This window comes from Bubalus bubalis, chromosome 6 (genome assembly GCF_019923935.1).
Source record: "Bubalus bubalis isolate 160015118507 breed Murrah chromosome 6, NDDB_SH_1, whole genome shotgun sequence".
NCBI classification, from domain to species: domain Eukaryota; kingdom Metazoa; phylum Chordata; class Mammalia; order Artiodactyla; family Bovidae; genus Bubalus; species Bubalus bubalis.
In genome coordinates, this window is record NC_059162.1 from 51,491,197 (window position 1) to 51,511,978 (window position 20,782).

Here is a 20,782-nt window from a genome sequence, read left to right on the forward strand (position 1 = left end):
TTACATCTCCAAAGACAACTAATCCCATACAAACACCATCTGCTACCATATTTCTCTGAACACACCTCCTATGCTTTTTGACTCACTTCATGCTACTACCTCTGTTTAAAAAAAAGTCCCTAATCAGTATGTCAATATACTAACCATTTCTTCCCCTTCTCTGTCATTTAAAACCCATTTTAAGCATTTCCTCCTTCATGTAGTATATGTGTGTGTATATATATAGATATATATTCCTCCTTCATTTTCTCAATAAATTATGAATATAGATGATTACAGCACTAGCCATACAATGTCTTTAACTGTGTGATTATCTGTCTTATTAAGAGCTCCTTCAAGATAGTATTATATTGTGTTCCCCTTGGAGTTAGCTGTTATTACATAAGCTTATGATCTAATAAAAGGGGTGTTTGTGCTAGTTGCTCAGTTGGGTCTGACTCTTTTCAACCCCATCGATGGTAGCCTACCAGGCTCCTCTTTCTGTGGAATGCTCCAGGCAATAATACTGGAGTGGGTAGCCATTCCCCTCTCCAGAGGATCTTTCTAACCCAGGGATTGAACCCCAGTCTTCTGCATTGCAGGTGGATTCTTTACTGTCTGAGTTACCAGGAGCCCTTAATAAAAGGTGTTAGTCGCTCAGTCGTATCCGACTCTTTGAGACCCCCATGGACTGTAGCCTACCATGTGCCTCTGTCTGTGGGATTCTCCAGGCAGGAATACTGGAGTGGATTGCCATTCTCTTCTCCAGGGGAATAATAAAAGGTATATACCTGTAATTCTGTATTTGAAATGGGTACAAAGGATTAAAAGTTTTATGAGGATGACAACTAGAATTAGTAGTAAAAGATAAAATTACTTTTACCCTTTTCAAAGCATGTCAACTACTAATCAAACATAAATGTGCTAAAATCAATAAATGGTAATTATAAGTTTTAGAAACTCTGACTACCACCACCCTACTACTTTTTGGGGAGAAATTCCACCTTACTGTGCACACCTTACTGCATGCATATGGGGACACCAAGACTCTCCTGTATTTAGAGCCTTAAGACTTAGCCAAAACTATAATTTGTTCTACTTACAGTTGACATAATATTAAAAAAAATACATCTATTAGAAAAATGCAGACAAATCATTTCACTATTCAATCTTTTTTATGAAGAAATCTATGAACATCTAAGTGAAAAAATGAGTGACAACACAAAAAAATAAGAAAAAATCTTTTTTAAAAATGAGTGACAACTCTTCATTTAAATAAAATCAAACAATTATAACCATTTAGTTATAACCCATATAATCTTAAAATTCTAAGGTAAAATGAAGAATTAACTTACCTGTAATCTCTCTTTAGGAGAATCATTCTGTTTTACTCCAGTAAATTTAGGAAACATTTCTGCAAATGTATATAAAAATACTTTAATATTTGCTAACTTAAAAATCATCTAAATTGTAGGTCTTGCATATTAGAAATAAAGTGATTTTAAGAAAATGGTCAACTTCTTAAATCAAGAAATTCTTACACTTACCAGGTTTCTGCCCTCTTGGAATCAGTCAAAATTTCTAAAGAGATACTTGCTTTGAAAAGGGATAGTTTCTTTTCTACCTAATGGAATAAATATCTCCTCACAAATTTCAACTTGGATTATTAGGCAAAAAGAATGATGTGTTACTTTAGAGTAAACCGCTTGAATAAGTGATAGTTTAAAAAGAAACAAGTTACAGCAGAGATAAGGGTTTAAACAAGCAGTAGTACCATTTATACTAAAACCATCTTTACCAAATAGCCATTAAGAGGCTTAATTAAAATAATTAAGAATTTACTATAAGAGAAAGGAATGTATCTGAGAGGATACAGTCTTATTAAAAGTGAAGCTATTTGATTAGGCATGATAAAGTCTGCTCTGCTTGCTAAACATTATAATAAAGATCCCATCTAATTAATACTCTATTTACTTCTGCACTATCTGATAGCCTCAACCACAAAGCAACAAATGGATTTTATAGTACCTCCTTTACCTTTAGAAATACCTTTACAGGTGACACTGGCAGTAGAGTAGATATTAAAAGAGATCTCTCTGACATGGTGTTCATAAGTTCCTCTTTCTTGATCCTACAATTCATTTTGGTGCTATCCTCCCCAATCACAAGCCTAAGTCAGTGTGGTAAAGCACCAAACTGGTAGTTAATGCCTTGATCCATCTCTCCAAGCCAGCTTTCATGAGCCACCTGAGCATCATTTGCTTCAGGCTTCAGAGCACCAAGGCTGGTCAACACCAAATCTTATTCAAACTTAACATTCTAATTTTAATAGTTACCTTCTGCTTCCTGAAATGCCATCAGTTTCCACTGGATGTGTTACTGTTCTTTCCTAAAATGTTTGATGCTGGACATTGTTAAAAGTGCTAAATGCCACTCAAGGACATGCTTTAATTTAAAAAATTTAAGTATTTAAAATGACATGAGCCATCTTAATGTCACTCCACTAAATATTATTTTAAGTGTTAGGGGTTAGGTGGAAAGGGAAGGCAAGAAGACAGACTGCAAAGACTGAGGGTATAGATTCAGGTAGCTTTCACATTTAGGAGAGAAATTATGATTTCAGCTTTGAACAAAAAAACAAAAACAAAAAACAGACTTCATTAATATGATCATATATGTGCATCCATATATCTATCTTAATTATCCAAATATGCACCTAAACAAATTATTCAATGATATAAACTCTTAACTATAATAAAAATACAACATACCACATTAGTGTTGTGATGAAAAATTTAAGGGCATTATCTTAGTTTTCTGATATAAAACTAAAGCTCACAACTATTACAAAAACTATCACTTCAAAATCTAAAAACATGAGCAAAAGGCATCAAAGAATTTTAATTAAAAACAAACCCAACACCAAGTATAGGATGCCTCAAACAAGTCTTACAGACTATAGATATATGAATAATGATAGCCTAAAACTCAGTATTTTGCTTATCCTTCTATTCTTACATAGTTGACTTTCCAGAAACAAAATAAAAGTGCATATTTCTGTTTGTTTATAAGTTCCTGGCCTTTGGAATTAAAAGGCAAATATATATATATTTTCACTGTCAAGCTTAAGACCACATTTCAATAAAGAAAGAAGCCCTGCCAGGTCTTAATAAAACTGAGCACTACAGTGACAACATATACACTTGTCAACCAACTTTTCCAGGGAAAAGGTATGTGATAACATACCTACCTTATGAGGATCCAACTGGATAAAATATGTTAACTACTGAACAAATGAATATTTTGCACAGTATATAATGTGTGCTATTTTCATATTTCCCTAAAAACTTCAATATAAAACTCTGATTGAAAGTTTTCACTTCCAACTAAACAAATTTTAATCACAGAATCAAAAAAAAGAGAGATCTAGAGTTAAGTATTTGATTGAAGGATTTGTTAATAATACCCGTCATCTATCAAAGCACTGAGATCAATGCTCCAGAGATACCAAATATTATCAGCAAGCCAATACTGACTTAAAAACTTGATAAACTGAATATGAATATAATACCATACATAATGTAAAACCAGAATGTAATACCATTATAGCAGAAAAAAATTACTGAAGATTTTTAAATTAGAAAAACAAATCACACTTCTGTTATAAAGGACTGGGTACATAAAAGTGATTGGAGGTCATTTCCTTATTTTATTGGAAAGAAAGCATATCCAGAGATGTTAAATAATCTGCCCAAGTTTATCATATAATATTCTATGAATAAAAATCAAGCACTTTGAACAAAAAAATTTTGCCCCCTTTAAAGAATGTTTTGAGCATTTTCATCCAAGTGTGTGGTACTTATTTTAATATAGAACAAACTGATTATAAGCTGTCTCTTCCTTTTACCAAAGTCATTTTAACTAGAGTTACAAAGTGGAAACAAACAAAAACGCCTAAACTGATGGTTCTCAAACATGGCAGCACATTAGTCACATGGATCTTTTGACACTGTATTTACCTGGTCCCACTCTCCAATTCATATCTGGACACTATTTTTAAAGTTTTACAGGTGATTTCTAATGCACTGCTGCCAAGGTTGAAAAACATTATTCTAGACAGCCTGTTTATTCAGTAAGACCCAGTTTTTAAAAGGCTCATGACAATTTATCCTAGTTCTAAGACTCCTGGCTAAAGTACAGACCTCAATATGTACAAGTTTTTAAGCAAGCCTGCGTCCCTGAATTTATCCTTCTGGGGCTTTAAAAACACCTTAATTGATAAGAAATTAATGAAAGTTTAAAATACTTAAATGATGAATACTAATCATTTCTCTTAAACTTTCTAGCTTGAATGGTGAAAAATTACTCCAAACTGTCATTTCATGGCTTCCCTGATAGCTCAGTTGGTAATGAATCTGCCTGCAATGCAGGTGATCCTGGTTCGATTTCTGGGTCAGGAAGATCCACTGGAGAAGGGATAGGCTACCCACTTCAATATTTCCTTGTGGCTTAGCTGGTAAAGAATCCATTATTTCATACTTCCTGTATTTACTAAACCATCCTCCCCCTTAAAAGGTAAACTAAAATCTAAACTTTAACCAAGTTTTTCCTTTCTTCCTTGCATGAAAAAAATAAAAACAAAACAAACTGCATCATTGTAACTTCTACAGAAGACCTGGCTTAAATAGTTAAAATGAGAAATGATTCTTTTATTCCTACTTTTAAGTCAGTGTAACTAAGAAAGTTAAAAAAAAAAAGGAACAATTGTTACTTAAGGAATTTCATAAATTTCACTTTCAGAACATTACACTGAAGCCAATAAAAGCAAAAAATCCAAAATATGAAGTGACAAATTCATTTTGTCTTAATCAGGTAAAGAACTGTTGCCATAACCATTCAATTTCTTTGTATATAACTGTTTTAACAATTGAAATGATAATCATTCCTGAAAAATATTATATTCCACACTAGTCAGGTATTTGAGCTAACATCTGGACAGTTCCTAAAGGTATTTCCTACAAAGTTAGAATCAAAAAAGCAGTATTATCTATGAGCTGCTCCATTTGATGGTTTCTCAGTATTATTAAATCTGTTAATACTCCTCCTCATTATATCACTCAAGATAGCCAACCTTTGTTGAATATTAAAAAAAACTCAATTGCTTGTGTGTACATTCTAGTACAGCCTAGTTAACATAGGATATATGCATCTGGAATTCATTTATATTGTCAAGCCTATTTGTATCTTTTGATCTGCCATTTGATGATATTTTGAGTTATGAAAAATAGAAAGGTTTTATATTTATGCCAATGTTTAATCACTGGCATAAATATAAATGGGATAGGATTTATTATTTTTTTTGTCCATGCCTCATGGCTGTGGGATCTTGTTCCCTGATCAGGGATAGAACCCAGGCCCTTGGCAGTGAAAAGTGCAGAGGCCCAACCACTGAACTGCCAGGGAATTCCCCATCATTGTTCTTGACTTATCAGCACATGATACTTTGCATATGCCAATGTAACTGAAGAAGATAATTTAAATGGCAATATCAAGTCACACTGAAATTTTCAATTAAGTACTGCTTCCAGCCAATAGATTTCTTGCTTATGTTTTTCAAAGATATGGAATTTCATGACAGCTCTATCTTAGAACTGATTTAATATCTGGTTTGAAATAATAATTAAAGAATTATTAAATCTTTCCTTGTAACTTACTCCTCTTCCATTTAATTAATCCAATTTATTTAGCCCAAGCAGAATTAGTCCATTTTTTCAAACATGCATAAAATAAGACTTAAGATTACATAGAACATAACACAGAGAAGGCAATGGCACCCCACTCCAGTGTTCTTGCCTGGAGAATCCCAGGGATGGGGGAGCCTGGTGGGCTGCCATCTGTGGGGTCACACAGAGTCGGACACGACTGAAGTGACTTAGCAGCAGCAGCAGAACATAACAATTTAATGTGGAATAACCAGCTCTACCACTATCTATAACATAGAAATGTTTTTCAGATGTCACCCTTAAAACATTTTAATATACCTAGAAGAGAATAATACAGCAGTAAAGAAAGCAACTCATAATACAAGAAAGCTATAAGGAGAACTTTAAGTCAATACTGTTAAGGAATTTAGAAATTAAAGATCTACTTTAGAGATCTATTAATTTAGAAATCTGTCCTTGATAACAGAAATTGATTGTGACTTGGTTAAGAAAACTATATAAGGTCTCGAGTTGCTATAAAAATCCAGGAAGACAAGTATTAAAAAAATAGATTAAGAAAAATTACTGGAGATCAATATTCTTCTATCAGAGAAGAATTTATCCCATCCAAGTACTAACCAGGCCCGACCCTGGTTAGCTTCTGAGATCAGATGAGATCAGGCGCATTCAGGGTGGTATGGCCGTAGACCAGAGAAGAATTTCTCACAGTAGCTTTCAGAAAAGATGCCACTACTAAAATTTTGAAGAAATGAAATTATATGCATATGTCCTATTTTGAATAATCCAAACTCTTATTTAACCTTAGTTCTGATAATTGAGATATTCCTTTTTAAAGTTTCAGCTCTTGACAAATCATAATAAATTTTAAAGTTACAAAGTCTTACTTATATTTTCAGTTAACTTTTACTAACATACCTAATTTTCACAAATTATTATTTTCTCCAGATCTCCATTTCCCCTCACCCTGAAACTTAAGACCTGGGATTTGTCCATCTGTTTCTTGATAACATCATGTGCATAATTTAAGAATGATAGATGCTTTGCTTATTTTTACAATAGGTATAGCTAATGATATAGCCTGAATTAATTATTTTTCACAATTTGCAGTGCTTTTACTTAGTTTTTGTTGTTCTCAGGAAAGTTAAAGAAAATGTTGTTAACTTATACACTAGAAATCAAGAGCCTTACAGTATTTTTAAGGGTACAACTGAAGTTAATAGGAGAAAAGGTCCTACTGCTTCATTTACTATTTCATTAAGCAAAGTTAATTACTGCATAAGTTAAGCACTGCATTTGCAACTTATATATATTGTTTTTCCAATGAAGTACATAGTTGGTTTATAAAACAATGAAAATTTCAAACATAAACAAAAACTCTTATTATCCTATCATTTTAGAAGACAAACTGACCTTAGTGTCATAAATCTATACACTCTTCATACAGTAGACGGAAATGTAAAAATTTGCTTCTCTGATTTTAATAGGTGTTTTTAAAAACACTTCGTTATTTGAAAAAGATGACATCAAACAAGAATGTCAGTCATAAAATAAAAATTCAATAGTGCTTTAAAATTAGAATTCTGAGGCTGAGTTATTCTGTTTGAAAGTTAGGAAAACACATAATACACTATTTTAAAAACACAGTAGATGACATTCTTTCCTTCAAGCAACATATTGTAAGATTCTATTAGAAACTGATAATTCAAATTAAAGTACTTCACTGAAGCACTCTGAAGTACTTTTCTGCTAATACTCAAGGTCTTTACTGATCAGTAGTCAATATAAAATTAGATAATTTAATAAGAGTTTTATCCTATAAATAAAAGACAAAGTGCTCTAACTTCTTAGGCAATAAATGCTTTATTAGATGAAATTACAAATGCTAGTCACAATTTAAAATACTTTAAAGAGTTTTCCAGCATGTTTTGCTTAAAAGTCAACTGCAAGGAAATAATATGTATATGGAGTCCTAAATTATTAAAAAATTTTCTAGGATGACAAATTTCAATAAAAGTAAAAATTCTGTTTATTCTAACAAAAATGTTTACCACTATATACTTTATAAATCTAAAACAACATGAGGCCATCAGCACCACAAACTAAAAAGAACCAGAAGTGAAACAATATACTGCAAGGCAGCAGACTCTTAATACCAGACCAAAATAAGAAGGATATTCTTACAAATGGTAAGAATTCCTGATGTGACAACATTTTGTGTGGGATGTTTTAAAAAGAATTGAATCTCATGACAAACAAGAAATGTCTTATTTAAAATAAAGCAAAATTTGAGGCCTAAAAGTGTCCTATATTTGAATGTGCCTTTTGGTGAACAATGATGGAATGTCTCTGCCAAGACCATATCCTGAGGGCAGCAATTACCTGTCAACTACATAAATGTCAATGAAAGAGTACAAACAAAACATGAATGAATGATTAAGCTTGATATAGTTGATGATAAACTCTATGAGGTAATATCATACTTTAGCATAACTGAGAATCTGAATTTAAGGTATATTTTTCTACAAATGGAAGATAACCTACAGTGAAGAAAACACTGAAGTGAAAAAAAATCTGCTTTACATCATTTCTAGGATGACTGGTTTCTTAATTCAAAATGATTATCCAATTCAGAATATATTGTCACAACACTGCACACTTCGCAACATTAGAGTGATTTGATATATCAAAGTAAAAGATGTCCTCAAATAATATTTTATTAAAAGATCATCATTTTATTCTTTGATATTTTTGGTATTAAGATATGAATTATATATTGATATTATCCCACCTTTAGTAAATTATTTTCAACAGTACAAGCTTATTTTCAATATTACAAGCCCACTTTACACAGTATCTCTTTTAAGAAAAAGTTGTAAGACTGTCAACATGCAATTAAATAAGTGTGGCATCCCACTGTAGATTCTGGGTAAGTAACATTTTTTCACACTGTATGTCTCAATATTACAAGAGAAATATTTTCCCACAAGCAGAAGTAAGCTAACCTGATTCGGAATCACTGCTGTCTGAAGAACTTGAATCACTGCTACTACTTTCAGACTCTGATGAACTACTGCTGCTGCTACTGCTGCTACTTTCACTCAGCCGGGAACCACTTCCAATGGCCTTGGATGATTGAGTTTTCTCAGCTACAAAATAAGAAAAGACATTAAAAATGGCAGATATTAAACTGTCACAGGAACATTTTAAAAACTGCTACTGGGACTTTCCTGGTGGTCCAATGGTTAAGAATTCACCTGCCAATGCAGGAGACACAGGTTTGATCCCTGGTTCCAGAAAATTCCACATGCTGCGGGGCAACTAAGTCTATGTACCACAACTGTGTATTGAGCCTGAGCTCTAGAGCCAATGAGCCACAACTACTGAAGCCTGCATGCCTAGAGCCTGTCCTCCACAACAGCAGAAGCCACCGCAATGAGAACCCCATGCACCGCAACTAGAAGAGTAGCTCCAGCTTGCTGCAACTAGAGAAAGCCCATGCACAGCAACCAAGACCCAGCACAGCCAAAAATAAATAAGTAAATTTAAAAAAACAAACAGATACCTACGTTTTGTTTGACGTTTTCTAGAATTTAACTGATTATTGACATCCAGTAACCGCTTTTCCAACTCTAGTTTTTTCTCTGAATGAAGTTCTTCTCTTGACTTCATTGTTTTCTTACCTATGTGATTTAGAAGGAAAAAAAAAGTGAGTACAACCAAAAGAGTGAGTACAACACAAATATTAGACTGCTTTCTAATACATACCATTAGGTTTTAGTGATCTTTTTCTTAGACATCCAGCAACATATTTTTGCAGTTCTCTCAGTGTTGACGATTTCAGTGTTTCAAAGTCTATCTCTATTTCATCAGGGTTGGAATTTCTCAATGAAGGCTCTCTGGATTGTATTATATGAACGACTCGCCCAAGTTTATCTCCGGGGAGTTTGTTTATATCCAAACTCAACTGTCTTTTCTCATCGTAGTTCATAGGTTTTGCATTATCTTCATCTTCAGATTTCATAGTGAAGACCTGTGGTTTCCTCGTCTTTGGCAGACTGTAACAAAAGTTAAATTTAATCAAATGTATTTCAGATAATGTTATCTTAATAAGGCATCATTAAAGATACTTACTTGCGCTTGGATTTTTCCTTTAGTTTCATTTGCTTAAACTTTTTCCTTGAATTTTCATCTCTGTTATCAATCTTTTCTTTTTTCTTTTCCCTTTTAGACTTCTCATTCTTTCTCTTTAGCTTACGAAAAGGTACTTGGGACAAAACCTGTAGCTGTTGATGAACAGCTTGAAGCTAATAAAAGAAAAATGCTTTAAACATTAATGATTCTAAATAAAGAGAGCAGAAAAAAATGAAGGCACTCAAAAGTCAACAGTATCCTTTATGAAATTCATTTACTTCAGACTGATATTTCATTTCATAAATTCATCATTTTGAAGGGTGTGTTTCAAAGAATATTATATATTTAACCCATACACTTAAATAGTCATCTAAAAACAGACCAAGAATCATTATTTTTCCACATAGTCTTAAGTCTTAAATCATTGATTTTTCAGGATTGAACTCATAGCAAGTTAACATTTTATCATAAAAGGTAACAAATGTTAATAAAGATCCCACCCATAAACTATCCAGGTTATGTTATGTAAATGTTTCAGTAAGAATCAACTGATTGTGGTTAGTAATATAAATAACAGAATTTTAAGATGTATAGATTTTTGAGTTTGAAAAAACTATTAAACATTAAGTATATGCCAATAAGTAAAGTCACAGTTGCTAAGTGATCTAAATATAACTACTTTTAATCTACAAATAGGATTTTATAATAGATCATCAGCAAGCAGCAGCAGCTCATAGAAAGAATATAAAAACTTCTATCAGTAAAATGAACTACCTGCTCCTGAAGCTTTGCAAGACGCTGAACTCGTTCATCTTCAGAATTACCAGAAGAGTTATCTTCAGAAGAAGCTCCATTACTGCTTTCTCTACCAAGGGTTTTTGTGGTATCTGTTTTGATGTAACATACAGGCATACTCTCAACAGGTTCATCTGGGATCTTTGCAAAATGCATTTCGAAAACATCCTATAATGGAAAATGACACTGTTAAGGACCTCTGCATTTCTGATTTAATGCAGCAATAACATCTTTTAAGAAACTGCACATTTCAGTGTCACTTTTTTCGGCTGCACTGTGTAACTTGCTGTATCCCAGTTCCCCAATCAGGACTGAACTCTAGCCCCTGGCAGTGAAAGCGTGGTGGAGTCCTAAACACTGAACTGCCAGGGAATTCCCTCAGTGTCATATGTTGATGAGAACTCTATTGTCTTTGTGGTAATCATTTCACAGTATATGCATATATTGAATCATAATCTTATATACCTTAAACTAATGCAATGTCAATTATATCCTTATAAAACTGGAGGAAAAAAAAGATTTACCAGAAATATAGTTAAGACCTCATGCTTCCCTGACTACCAACTTTTGTGTTTTTCCAGGTAAGATAGATCTTTCAGATTAACTGGGGGACTTTTCAGATCTCCTGCCCTGTGACTGCATCATTCTACTAATCCCCAATGACTCAGCCTCAAAAGTCCTTGAGCCTTCCGTTCAGGCTCATTGAATGGGACACTGACTCCAGTCAACTCTGTCTCAGATATCTACTGTGCTTTCTTCACTAATATTTCCCCAATGTCTTCTATATGTAGGGCAGCTTCATTAAAACATTTACTACTAATGGATACTATACCTCATAAAGCAAACAACCCACCCCCACAATCTTAAAAGTACAAATTATGCTTTACTACTTGGTGGGGGTAGGGGGTGTTATTTTTTATCTCTCGAGTTATGAAACATTTTAAGCTATGTTCAGAGGAAACTCACTTTCAGAACACAAGTAAAAACTCACCTGAAGCATCCTTGCCATTGTAACCACTTCATGGTCTGGAGGGTTGTACTTATAGCAGTTCATGAACATTAATCTAACATCTGCAGCAAATTCATATGCATCTTTATATTCCTGGTTATCCATTTTTGCCTAAATTAAAAAATTACAGAATTTTGAGCACCTATATTAAGTGTTTATATTATAAAATAATTCCAACATACAATAGAACAATAGGTAATACCAAAACCAGATACCCACCATCCAGATTTGACAAAATTAAAACTCTGCTACATGTCTTGTATTTTTAGACTTTGAAAAAGATCCAATGAATTTTGACAAGTAGACATGAAGGAGGACATTCCAAGTAAAGAAAAGAACAGAAACAAAAGTCACAAAAGCAGGGGAAAAATGGAGTGTTTCCAGATAATCTAGGATAGACTAGTTTGATTATAGCAAAACAATGAGTAAACAAACTCCTTAAATCAGCCTTGAACATCTAAATGAAGGGTTTATAATATTAAAATTCTCCTGGGAATGGAAAGACATTAAAAACTGAACAGAAGAGAAATATCAGGATGGGTTACATTTTTAGGTAACTGCATAAAAAGTGGATAGAACAGTGAGGAAGGATGTAGAGTAGCCAGTTAGGCATTACTATAAAATGAAAAATGATCAGACAAGAAAATCCTATAAACTGCTGGGCAAAACAAGTGTATATTAACATAAAATCTATGAACAAATACAAAGGCCAATAAACAAATATAGCATGCCAGACTTTATTTGTAATTAAAAAAACACAAAACTAAAACAAGAAGCATAATTTTCTACCACTCAGATCACTGGCAATTTGGAATGATTTCAAAGAACTAAATTAAAGTCACTATCTTCTTATCCCTGGAATTCTTTAATAGCCTCATCGCCCAGTCTTCACATTGTTACTAGAGAAGTCATTATAGGAAACAAATATGAGGACATAATCCTCATGTTTAATGCCAGCTCTAGCCTCTACGATGAGGGCTTTTCATGGTCAAGTCCTAGTTTCCTTCCAGACTCATTTTCTCCTAATCACTTTTTAATATTACATTCATGTTGGCTTAAATATTGTATTCTGGAATTTTTTTTTTTTATTACCTCAGGGTGTTCCAAGTTGCTTCCCCTGCCTGAAATATCCTGTAACTTACTAAGTCCTCCCTTTAAGACTCAGCTCAGGTTTACCTATTACAGGTACTGTTTCATGACCTTTCAGTCTGAATTAGTTAAAGTATTAGGGGAAAGTAGAAAAGCGTATTTTGAACTGATTATGGTTAGTTGTTTTTTCAGAACTTAAAAAATGAGCTTCATCTTGAAAGTGCTAATTTCCAATCAAGAAGAGTAAAATTAAACACACAGTTGGAGACAGTAAAGAGATTATCTACAAAGGGATGACAAGCAGACTGATAGCAGACTTCCTAGCAACAACAATACACGCCAAAAGATACTGTCCTAGTGCTGGGGGAAAATAACTAGTTCTAGAATGCCATAGTTAGTTAAGGAACCGTTCAAGAATAGACAAAGCACAGATACTTTCAGAGAAAAAACTATTACGTTTACTACCTATAAATGCTCATGGATGAACCACTAAAGCTTGCACTTCAGCAAAAAGAAAAACCAGGAGAGGAAAGAGTAATAAGCAAGAAATAAGGGTGAGCACAAAAGTTAGTAACATGTTCACAAAAAATGTTGATGATGAAATAAAGCAAAACTGTGTTTATTTAATAAAAGAAGAACCAAACTTCCAGATAATAATAAAGAACAGGGAGTACAATGAGTAGTTATTTAGGAAGAGCACTGAGATAATGCATCATTTTGAAAATGGTATAGTTCTATTCTTTTAGTAGTTTCCCTAAAATAAATATACATAACTAAATTTTTCCAGTAATTTAAAGTTTCCAAATCAGCAATAAAGAAAACTTACCTGGCAGAGGATTGGAAACCACATAAATGCCTTGCCAAAAAAATTTTTTGTATTAAAATTATGCAAATTAAAAATATTTTAAATATATAACAATAAAATATCTACAAAGTGAAAGTTTAGGGTACAGAGTTATATTGCATTCTATAACTCACACACTGTGGTAAAATAACCAAGAATGTGCTTGAATTGAAGAAAATAAGAGGATACACTTTAAAATGTTCCCATCATTTTAAAAATGTTCCCATCATTTACTTCAGGTGGTATGACTGGTGATTTTTTATCTTTTTTTGAATTTTAAATTTCTTTATGATGACAAGATTACTTTTATAGTCAAGAAAAGAAGTTCCTCTTATTAAGACAACATTTACCTTGATGGTGCCAAGATCCATTGGGGTTTTCACAATATCATAGTAGTTATGGAGTCCCAAAGCATTAACATCAACAGGATTATAAAAGGGCCATGCGTATGACAAATGTTTCTTTCCAAGCATTTCTTTAAGAATCTCACTACAGTGCCTTAATTGTTCGGTTACTTTAGCATTCTTTACAACTTTATATTGTTGCTGAGAATCCGGCAAAACATTCTTTAGCGTATTTTCTTTTATAAGTGGCAGTTTCCCTGATTTTTTTTCTGTAAGTGTTGGGGAAGATTCACCACTTGCTTTAACTACTGAAGTTGTAGGAGTTGTTGTATCTGCTTTCCTCTTCACACCCTTTGTAACCTAAAGTGAAACAATTTGAAAACAAGATTATATTTAAGGTGACATTCAGAGCAACAGTTTTCAAACTATGATCATTACCCTTATCAGTTAAAAAAATGAAATGATATTTAGCACCAGGTCATCCATGTTTTTAGGAAAAGTTAATTTTCTTTCATAGGTAAAATAAATAGTTCAAATATTTCCTTCCTACATCCCAAAGAATTGTCTGGTCAACTTTGAGACCAACGAAAGGTGGGGAAAAGTCATGGTTATATTAAAAAAAAAAAAGTTTCTGAATACCTGAAATCAGCTAGGGTACACAATTTAAAAAAGAAAATTGTTAACCCACCAAGTTATGAACCAATAAAAGTTACACCCCCACACACCAAAAAGTAGCTAGACAACTGATACTAATACTACAGAGATAATAAATCGATTCAGATTCTACCTAATAATCTGGTTTGCACCCCAGGTCTCTGTTCACAAAATGTGTACAGATAAAAAGACTTTTGACTGCTGTATCTCTCTCTCTCTTTAGTCGCTAAGTCATGTCTGACTCTTGTGACCCCATGGACTGTAGCCTGCCAAACTCCTCTGTCCATGAGATTCTCCAGGCAAGAATACTAGAGTGGGTTGCCATTTCCTTCTCCAGGGGATCTTCCCGACCCAGGGATTGAACCCAGGTCTCCCTGCACTGCAGGCAGATTCTTTACCAAATGAGCTATGAGGGAAGTCCGACTGCTGTATGCTTAAGACCAATTTTCCTATAAACTTCAAAAAAAGGTATAGATATCACAAAAAAAAACTTACACTGAAACATTTTAAAGTGAAAGTAAACTTACCTGGGTGACTGTTTGTGAGACAGTGTTGAGTGGAGCACCTTGTGCCAGGTTTGAAGGAGAAACAGATGTTTCAGGAAATACAGAAGGAATTACTTGCTGTGTAAGCAGTTTTCCCAGTGCTTTGGGGGACTGTTTTCCTTTAATAGAAACTGTCATATTCTGTTGAGTACCTAGTAAAATGTGAACAAGAGTCAGTATTGAGTAAGACATAAAGCAATTTTTCTCTTAGCATCCTACTTTAATACATTTAGTTCAACTTTTGTGATTTTAGCTTCATGTAGCTGTAAACCTGAGCAAAAATTTCAGATACACTGGAGACAACTACATGGTACTGTGTGAGGTCTTCAGAATGCTCTGCATGTTAGTCCATCACTGGCTGACACAGAACAGATGTCAACATGATTCTCTCATCAGAGGAATATCTGTACATGTTTTTTTGTCCTGTATGTTCCCAGAGAGTGCTAAGACTGGAGACATTTAGATCACACCACCCTGCAATCTATTACAATCAGTACCCAGGATCCATAGGTTCTGCACATGTGGATTCAACCTCCTTGGATACAATGCTCAGATGCAACCCATGGATATGAAGGACCATGTACTACACCATTTTATATAAAGAACTCAAGCATCCAAAGATTTTGGTATCCATGGACGGGTCCTGGAACCTGTCCCTCATGATTTCAAGGCATGACTATATTTCAAGGACTATATTTCATCCTTCCATCAGGGTTAACTCTATTCTAATTGCTCAGGTCAGAAACGGAGTCATCTGTGATTCCACTCTCTCTCAAACCCCATTTCCAATCCATCAGCAAACTATTTTGCTCCATCTTATCCAGAATTCAACTATTACAGGTGGTAATAACCCTGCATTACTGCACTAGCATCCTAGGAGGCCTTCTTTCCTTCTGCTTTTTACATCCTGTATTCTGTTCTCAAAAATAACAATCAAATTCAAATAAGATTGAGACACTTCTGCTCAATGCCCAGTGGTTTCTAACTTTTCCTCCAAGTAAAAGCTAAAGTCCTCACAACGGCTTCTCAGGACCCCACAAGACCTCACTACCCTTTTCCCCATACGTCTGCTCTCCTTCCAACCTCTTTTTCCTATCATCCTACCCCCTTCACTTATTTCACTCCAGACTACTGGCCTGCTGTCCTCAAGTTTGGTAAGCATAAGCACACTATTTGTTCCACCTGTCAGGAGACAGCCTTATGGTTCACTTCAAACGATTCCCTTCAGGCTTTACTCAAATTCTCAAATATCACCTCCCCTTCTCCAGCCAACCTGTATAAAACAACCCCCTTTCTCTATTCCACCAGTTGCTAGTTAACTTTTTTCCATGCTATTATCATATTTGACATACAACATATAAGAATCCCTAACTCTCCAAATCCTATACATCTAGGAGTTAATAGAACACAGGTGGAATTTAGGAAAAGTATACCTAATACCAAGCCCTGAAAAATATCTCAATATTTAGAGATTGATAAGGCCAAAAGGACTACAGAATGGAAAGTAAACCCACAGAACTAATATGTACCAAGAAACAAAGGCATTTCAGGAGACAGTGGCCTTTTTAAGCAAATACTGACAAATGAGAATAGAAAAATATTACTTAAATTTAGCAACATAAAGACTACTGATAAGAACCTTTTTAGTGATATAGTATCACTAGAACCTATACTGAAGTGAGTTCATGAGTATGTAAGAAGAAAGCAAAAAAATAGGAAGGATACAGGGAAAAGGCGAGTTTTAAAGATGAAATACTAGAGCATATTTATAGCATAATAAAACTAACCTGATAGAGAATGAAAGATTAATGATGCATGAAACGGGATAACCAAAGCAATAAAATCCTTAAGAAAGTAAGGAGGGAAGCAAGATTCAGATCATAAATGAAGGCAATGGCCCAAAGTAACAAAAGAGAAAAAGATCCTGTTATAGGCGTTTGCCCTAGTTGACCCCTCTGTCTGGAATGTTCTTTGAACCTATCATGTATCTCTTACACTACTAAAATCTAAACTCTAATACAGAATAGTGTTTTGGTACATAAGAAGTACCTAAATATCTGTTCAATCAATAAATCAACACCAATTCAATTATGGCAAAGTTTTTTCTTTGCCATAAAGTATCAACATGTAATCACATTATTTAGACTAGCTACCATCGTATGGCAGTTTACCTACCAATGTGCATAAAAAAAATAACATGACTTAAGCAATAGAATTGGAGAAGGAAATGGCAACCCACTCCAGTGTTCTTGCCTGGAGAATCCCAGGGATGGGGGAGCCTGGTGGGCTGCCGTCTGTGGGGTCACACAGAGTCGGACATGACTGAAGTGACTTAGCAGCAAGCAATAGAAAGCTTCTACTAAAAGTCACTTGGAAATCTACACCTTCCCAAACTTGAGTTCTATCACCTCTAAAGCCTTCTTCAGCTTTTCCAGTGCAAGTCAATTTCTCACTCGAACCACAGCACACGCTATGTGTAATTTCACCTGACAGTTTTCTAATGCACTGCCTTATTATTTTAATAAGTTTTATAATGCTTAGGCTTATTCTGTAAGACTTAAGATCAATCTTCAAAAACAAGAACAAAATAAAAAGTTATTAATCATTAAGTATCTACCTCACAGGATGGATGAAAGTAAGCTATAAGTCATGATCCACCCTAAAGATCTATTAACAACTAGGAAAAAAGTATATCATACTATCAATAAAACAACCTCAACCGTCCCCTGAAGTGGAACAAGTTTCCTATGTCTCAGTCACTTAACATATACCTTACAAATATTTATAAAAATGAAAGCTAAATAATTTCCAGATATCATAGAACATGGAATGATTACAGAACTTAACCAAGGTTTATAGCTTCAGTTACCCAAAGATAAACCAACATTTGAACTGTGACAGTCTTGGTTTACCTCTTCAATAACCCTTCTGAACACTTAAGATTAATTTTCTAATTTCTTATTTAAATATGATATTAGCTGTAAAACATTTCCCATTAAAGTTAAAAAAATTTTTTTATGTGAATCACTTTTAAATCTTTATTGAATTTGTTACAATATTGCTTCTCTTTTATGTTACTTTGGCCACAAGACATATGGGATCCTAGCTCCCCAATTAGGGATCAAACCTGCACCTGCTGCGCTGGAAAGCAAAGTCTTAACCACTGGACCACCAGGGAAATTCCCCTCCCTCCTAGAGTTTTGAGTTAAGAATTAGAAAATGAGAATCTTCAAACCCAACAGCAACTTTTCATTCTTAGCTAGGGGATCTTTTGGTACAGAAATTATTGGCAATTTTGGCCCTCTTAATTAATACAACACAGATACATGATCCACTAAAATAGCAATTGCAACTATGATTTATTTGGTGCCCACTATGTGAATGGCATAGGGCTTCCCAGGTGGCTCATCAGTAAAGAATCTACCTGCCAATGCAGCAGATGTGGGTTCAATCTTTGGGTCAGGAAGATCCCCTGGAGAAGGAAAAAGCAACCCACTCTACTGTTCTTGCCTGGGAAATCCCATGGACAAAGAAGCCTAGCAACTAAACAACAACAACGTGAATGGCACTATTCTATAGGAAACCTGCTGCAAGGCCATAATCTATGTAATCCTAATCTCGTATGACAGTCATTCTGACAGCCATCTTTGTGCTCAAGGTTCAGATTGTTTAAAGGGACATTTTATACCAATATAATAGGATGTAGAAGGACTTCTAGATGTCTATCTCCTTTCAGGGATTTATTTACTTTTGGCAACACTGCATGGCTTGCAAGATCTTAGTTCCCCGACCAGGGATCAAACACATTTCTCTGGCAGTGAGAGCACCAAATTCTAACCACTGGACCACCAGGGAATTCCCAGGGATTTATTATTTAGTTCCAGTCATCATCCTTATACACCCATACACAAGCATTCAAATATGTATAACAGAGAAAGAAAGAATGAGAACATAAATTTTTTCTTGCTTACCTTTCTTTATTCTTTCCTTACCACCCACAACTTGTTCTTCTTGTGGCATCTGAGATAATTTCTGCCTGAACAGCTTTTCTAGAGCTTGAGCCATAAGAACAATGTCATCTCCAGGCTAGAAAATACATAAAATGCAACGAGTTTACACAGTATGGCCACTGTATCAAATTTCTATAATTGAGGCTCCCTTAGTGAAGGCAGTGCCACAGTACTCTTAGACAGTATTTACTAAACAGTATTTATTGCTTCTAAATTAAGTTTAGAAAACAGTATAGCGGCTCACACTTAAAATTCTATCATCCTACCCCTTTAACTTCTAAAAAGGACTGGGGATGCCTTTCTGAGCACTAAAGGGTTATAATCCAACCAATCTTACTTACACACAAAAGTATTAGAAATCAGAATTTCCACCTTACAAATAGGTTACAAACAAAACATATTCATGGTTGTGGAAAGTACCTCATGGTTTGACTTGATGTAATTCAATTTTCAATTAACTAAGTAATAAAGTGACGCTGTAGAGCTAAGTTTTTAAGTCTTAACTATCTGCTCAGAAGTCTTCAACTTGCTTTACTTGACTACTGAGAAAAAAGTAAATTACAAAGCAAAAGCCTAAAGTGGAGACACATTTCTAAGTTAGCTATTAACAGTTCAGGAAAATTACTGAACTTTCTTTTAAAAAATTAAGGACTCTTTAGAATTGTTAAATTAAAATGAATTTACCAATGGTATTGTCAGAACACTATTAGTTATGATTTTTTAAAAAATTCATTATTGACTATAGTCTTAAATCTATTACACATAAGGTGGCACTGATGATTACCTTGGAAACCAAACCAACATTTCTATTACATTTCAGTGTCACTAGTGATTCCGAATAAATGAGATATAAATTAAAAAATTTCTAGATATGATAGGACCACTTGAAAAAGATGCTGTACTTAGGGAAACAGGAATCCCATATAGAGGAAAACTGAATACACAAATCCAATTTTATGGACGAAAATACAAGTGAAGATTAAGCTCACAATGTCCACATATATTATCATACAGGCTAACACATTAACATAAATACAAATACTACTGCTGGGATAAAACAGAACATGTCTGAAGTTTAAGTTAAGTTGTATGAAGTACATCATTCATTTGGCTTCTTAGGTTATAGCTAGCAATCCATACCATAAAAATTTAACTAAGTTTAGTGTATAATAAGATTTATCATTCATCTTATAATTAAAATGGCAGAAATGTAGATGAGAACATTTTGAAATAACACTTTACTCACAGAAACCAGGATCACTGGTATTTTATTTTTTAAAAACGTAATAAGCCATTATAGCTATTCAAACAAAAATATAGCAAAATGAACAAATACTGCTATGTGAAAATTAGGAAATCAAGTAAAAAACAGTATTTTTACAAATATATCATGTACCCCAAATCAAGACTTGAAATTTGAAGTCAACACACTTATTTATATACATCTCCTCTATGTAAGAGCAAAGAATTAGCATGTATGGCATAAGGCTTACAGACCTTGTTGTATAAATAACAATTTGAGAACATTGTATTGAAATCTTCTATACATTCCGAAGCTTTCACATAATATTTATGTTCCAAGCGCTTCTTGATTGTGTTTAAATCCATTGGGTTTTTTATAATGGTATAATAATCCTATGGTGTAAGAAGAAATTCTAA

The 20,782-nt window shown here is 33.9% G+C and overlaps 1 protein-coding gene across 7 annotated transcripts in view; it reads right to left on the minus strand.

Annotated features, from left to right (window-relative positions):
- BRDT (bromodomain testis associated) overlaps positions 1-20,782 on the minus strand; it is a 58,411-nt gene that overhangs the window by 21,709 nt on the left and 15,920 nt on the right. For all 7 annotated transcript variants that reach the window (XM_044944708.2, XM_044944705.2, XM_044944709.2 and 4 more), the window contains 11 exons: positions 20,621-20,758; positions 19,085-19,199; positions 15,096-15,265; positions 13,921-14,274; positions 11,620-11,748; positions 10,608-10,796; positions 9,834-10,006; positions 9,468-9,757; positions 9,269-9,382; positions 8,705-8,848; positions 1,335-1,393 (listed from right to left, as the gene is read on the minus strand). In XM_044944708.2, coding sequence (XP_044800643.1) covers positions 1,335-1,393; positions 8,705-8,848; positions 9,269-9,382; positions 9,468-9,757; positions 9,834-10,006; positions 10,608-10,796; positions 11,620-11,748; positions 13,921-14,274; positions 15,096-15,265; positions 19,085-19,199; positions 20,621-20,758 — 1,875 coding nt within the window. The remainder of the gene's footprint in view (positions 1-1,334; positions 1,394-8,704; positions 8,849-9,268; positions 9,383-9,467; positions 9,758-9,833; positions 10,007-10,607; positions 10,797-11,619; positions 11,749-13,920; positions 14,275-15,095; positions 15,266-19,084; positions 19,200-20,620; positions 20,759-20,782) is intronic.